Genomic DNA, 2,525 nt, shown 5'->3' on the forward strand with positions numbered 1-2,525 from the left:
TAATTTTTTAAAATCGAGGCAGGCTACTGACAGATAAGCTGATGTTACAGGGGTTTCAATAACCTCGCTTAAAGTCAGCATTTCGTAAATTCAATGGTCGTACCAATGCCCCTGTCAACAATTATAACCCTTAATTGGGTCCATTCTTTAGCCTTTGTTTTTACTAAATTCGACAACGGAATGTGCCGTTTACCTGCTTTTTTCATAGGGCTCACGGCGGGTGACATCTTCGCTAGCCAAGGGTTTTCGGTCCACTCCGCTCCCCATAAACGGAGTGGACCGAAAACCCTTGGCTAGCGAAGATGGTCCTTCCCTCTCCCCTAAAAAAATTATTATGCTAATTAGAATTAAGAAGTATATGTATAAACTCCATGACATGCAAGATTCTTAAAATACATGTATATGGTGTTTAATAATTTCAAATGTATTATATGGTATTAATTTGTATATACTTGTTTGCTCTGTCATTAGAAATTTACGATAATCCAAGGTGAGATCATCAACATCATAATAAAAAGTATAGCTGGGACTTTCGATTAAACAGGACCTTAATCAACGTGATACAAGATATATGTAATCAGGAAGGCACAAACTTAATACTTTTGTGAACTAATTCCTAATGTATATGCTAAAATCAACCAGTGCTGTCAGATAAGCATGTTGATGCATGCATGCATGTTTGAAAACTAAAGCAATTGACCTTTTAATCATAACAATGAAGCTATTGAGCTAAATAAAGTTAGTGTCCCAACTGTTTGATTCTGATAGGACTACATGAGGACTGATGGTACATGCTACTAAGACTGTACTTGCCTTTATAGACATGATGTACTAGTTACATTTCCTTCATTATACATGTTATACATGCATTGATATCATTTGTACACTAAACTACACATTATAAAAGAAATAAAAATCATTATGAGATACCAAAGTGTTACTGTATGGGCCTCATCCACAACTAACAACTGTAGCCGCCTCCTATACTCCTCTGACTTGAACATCTCTCTCCACCGCCTCTCACCAATCAGTCTTTCGGGGCTACCAAAAACGAAATCGTATTGCCCCGCCTCTATTTTTTCATTTTCCTCAACGTTTTTCTCAATGTATGTGGCAGCAAGTCCAAAGTTGTTCAATTTCTCAACTTGTTTCCTCATTATTGACAAGAGAGGTGCTACAATGACGACGATACCTGGTTTTATGACAGGAATGCTTTCATATACCAGCGATTTTCCACTCCCGGTGCCGGTCCCAACGAACACATCGCGATTTAATAACACAGCATTAATTGCTTTCTCTTGGTTTTCTCGTAATTTTACTTTAAAAGTGTCGTAAACTCTTTTCCGTGATTCATCAGTCAACATGTTTTCACTTTTGTTGTTTTGCCGTAGCGTGTATGTAACCCATTATTTCATTGGATAAGAAAATGAAGTTTCAAGGGGCGCAACTCTAGTTAGTCGCTAGATAGCGCCACCGCATCACCGTATTTTCGTAATGAAATCTGCCAAGGGTTTATGGGGAGCGGAGTGGACCGAAAACCCTTGGCTAGCGAAGATGGGCGGGTGAGAGGGATGCTTACTCTTTCTAGGCCGCTGATCCCACCTCTGCAATCTTCGGAAGTCCTTTTTATACCCTGTTAACAGAATTGTATTGTTTATGGATATTTAAATCATTACTGTTCGCTATCTCCACCTTTTATTCCATTAGGAAATGCATCCATAGTATGTTGTTCGCACGAGATATTATGTCATTTGCGATACAATTCTACATCATTTCCACGATGCGGGTCAATTCCGAGTTCGTCCAGTGTTGGTCAAAAGGACATAAAAAAATTAAATATTTAGGTTCAAACCTTGGTATCAATCACCTGTCATAATTTTTGCATCACTCTGTTGGAAAAGGGGTCATTTTTCAACGGGGGCAATTTTTCATAGGACACACATACAAAAAAAAATGACCCCTAGGGCTCTTTTTCTACAAAAAATGAATTTTTTCTACGACTGGGGGGTCACTTTTTGTCCTTGAAAAATGACCCCCCGGTCATTATTCGATGGGGATCATTATTCGTCTTTACACCGGCCTACTTTATCTTCGTTATAATGTTAAATGAAACAGCCTAGTAACAAATATTTTTGAAATTACTGCCAACAATTGTAACTCGGAACGTTAATTATGACCATAATATTGGTTCCGGCCTACTTTATCTTAGAAGAAGTTCAATCAAACCTGGAGGAGTCTATTGTGGATCTCCAGTGCAGAAGTATGAGGGATCGATAATTTATTATTCTTTGGGCTAGCGGAATACAGAGGTGAAAATAGAGAAAACTGTCACATATTGATAGATAACTTTTGTGAAACCGAACTGGAAATCCCTGACATTGGTAAAGATATTGAGAGGGCACATAGGATGGGTCAGCGAAGCAATGATATGCCCCGCCCAATAGTTGTGAAGTTCAGTTCCTATAGGATAAGAGAGAAGGTACGCGCCTAAGGGAAAAAGCTGGCGGGAACTTTTTACAGTATCC

At 38.7% G+C, this 2,525-nt stretch overlaps 1 protein-coding gene across 1 annotated transcript; it reads right to left on the reverse strand.

Annotated features, from left to right (window-relative positions):
* Positions 1-232: 232 nt before the first annotated feature.
* LOC133197660 (uncharacterized) lies at positions 233-1,364 on the reverse strand. The gene is made up of 2 exons (XM_061333790.1): positions 931-1,364; positions 233-320 (listed from the first exon to the last, which is right to left on the reverse strand). Exons 1-2 carry the CDS (start codon positions 1,362-1,364, stop codon positions 233-235), a joined length of 522 nt encoding a protein of 173 aa, XP_061189774.1.
* Positions 1,365-2,525: the final 1,161 nt, after the last annotated feature.

The sequence above is a fragment of the Saccostrea echinata genome, unplaced genomic scaffold, assembly GCF_033153115.1.
Source record: "Saccostrea echinata isolate AGI-Se365-2 ecotype Australia unplaced genomic scaffold, CSIRO_AGI_Sech_v1 ptg000001l, whole genome shotgun sequence".
NCBI lineage: Eukaryota > Metazoa > Mollusca > Bivalvia > Ostreida > Ostreidae > Saccostrea > Saccostrea echinata.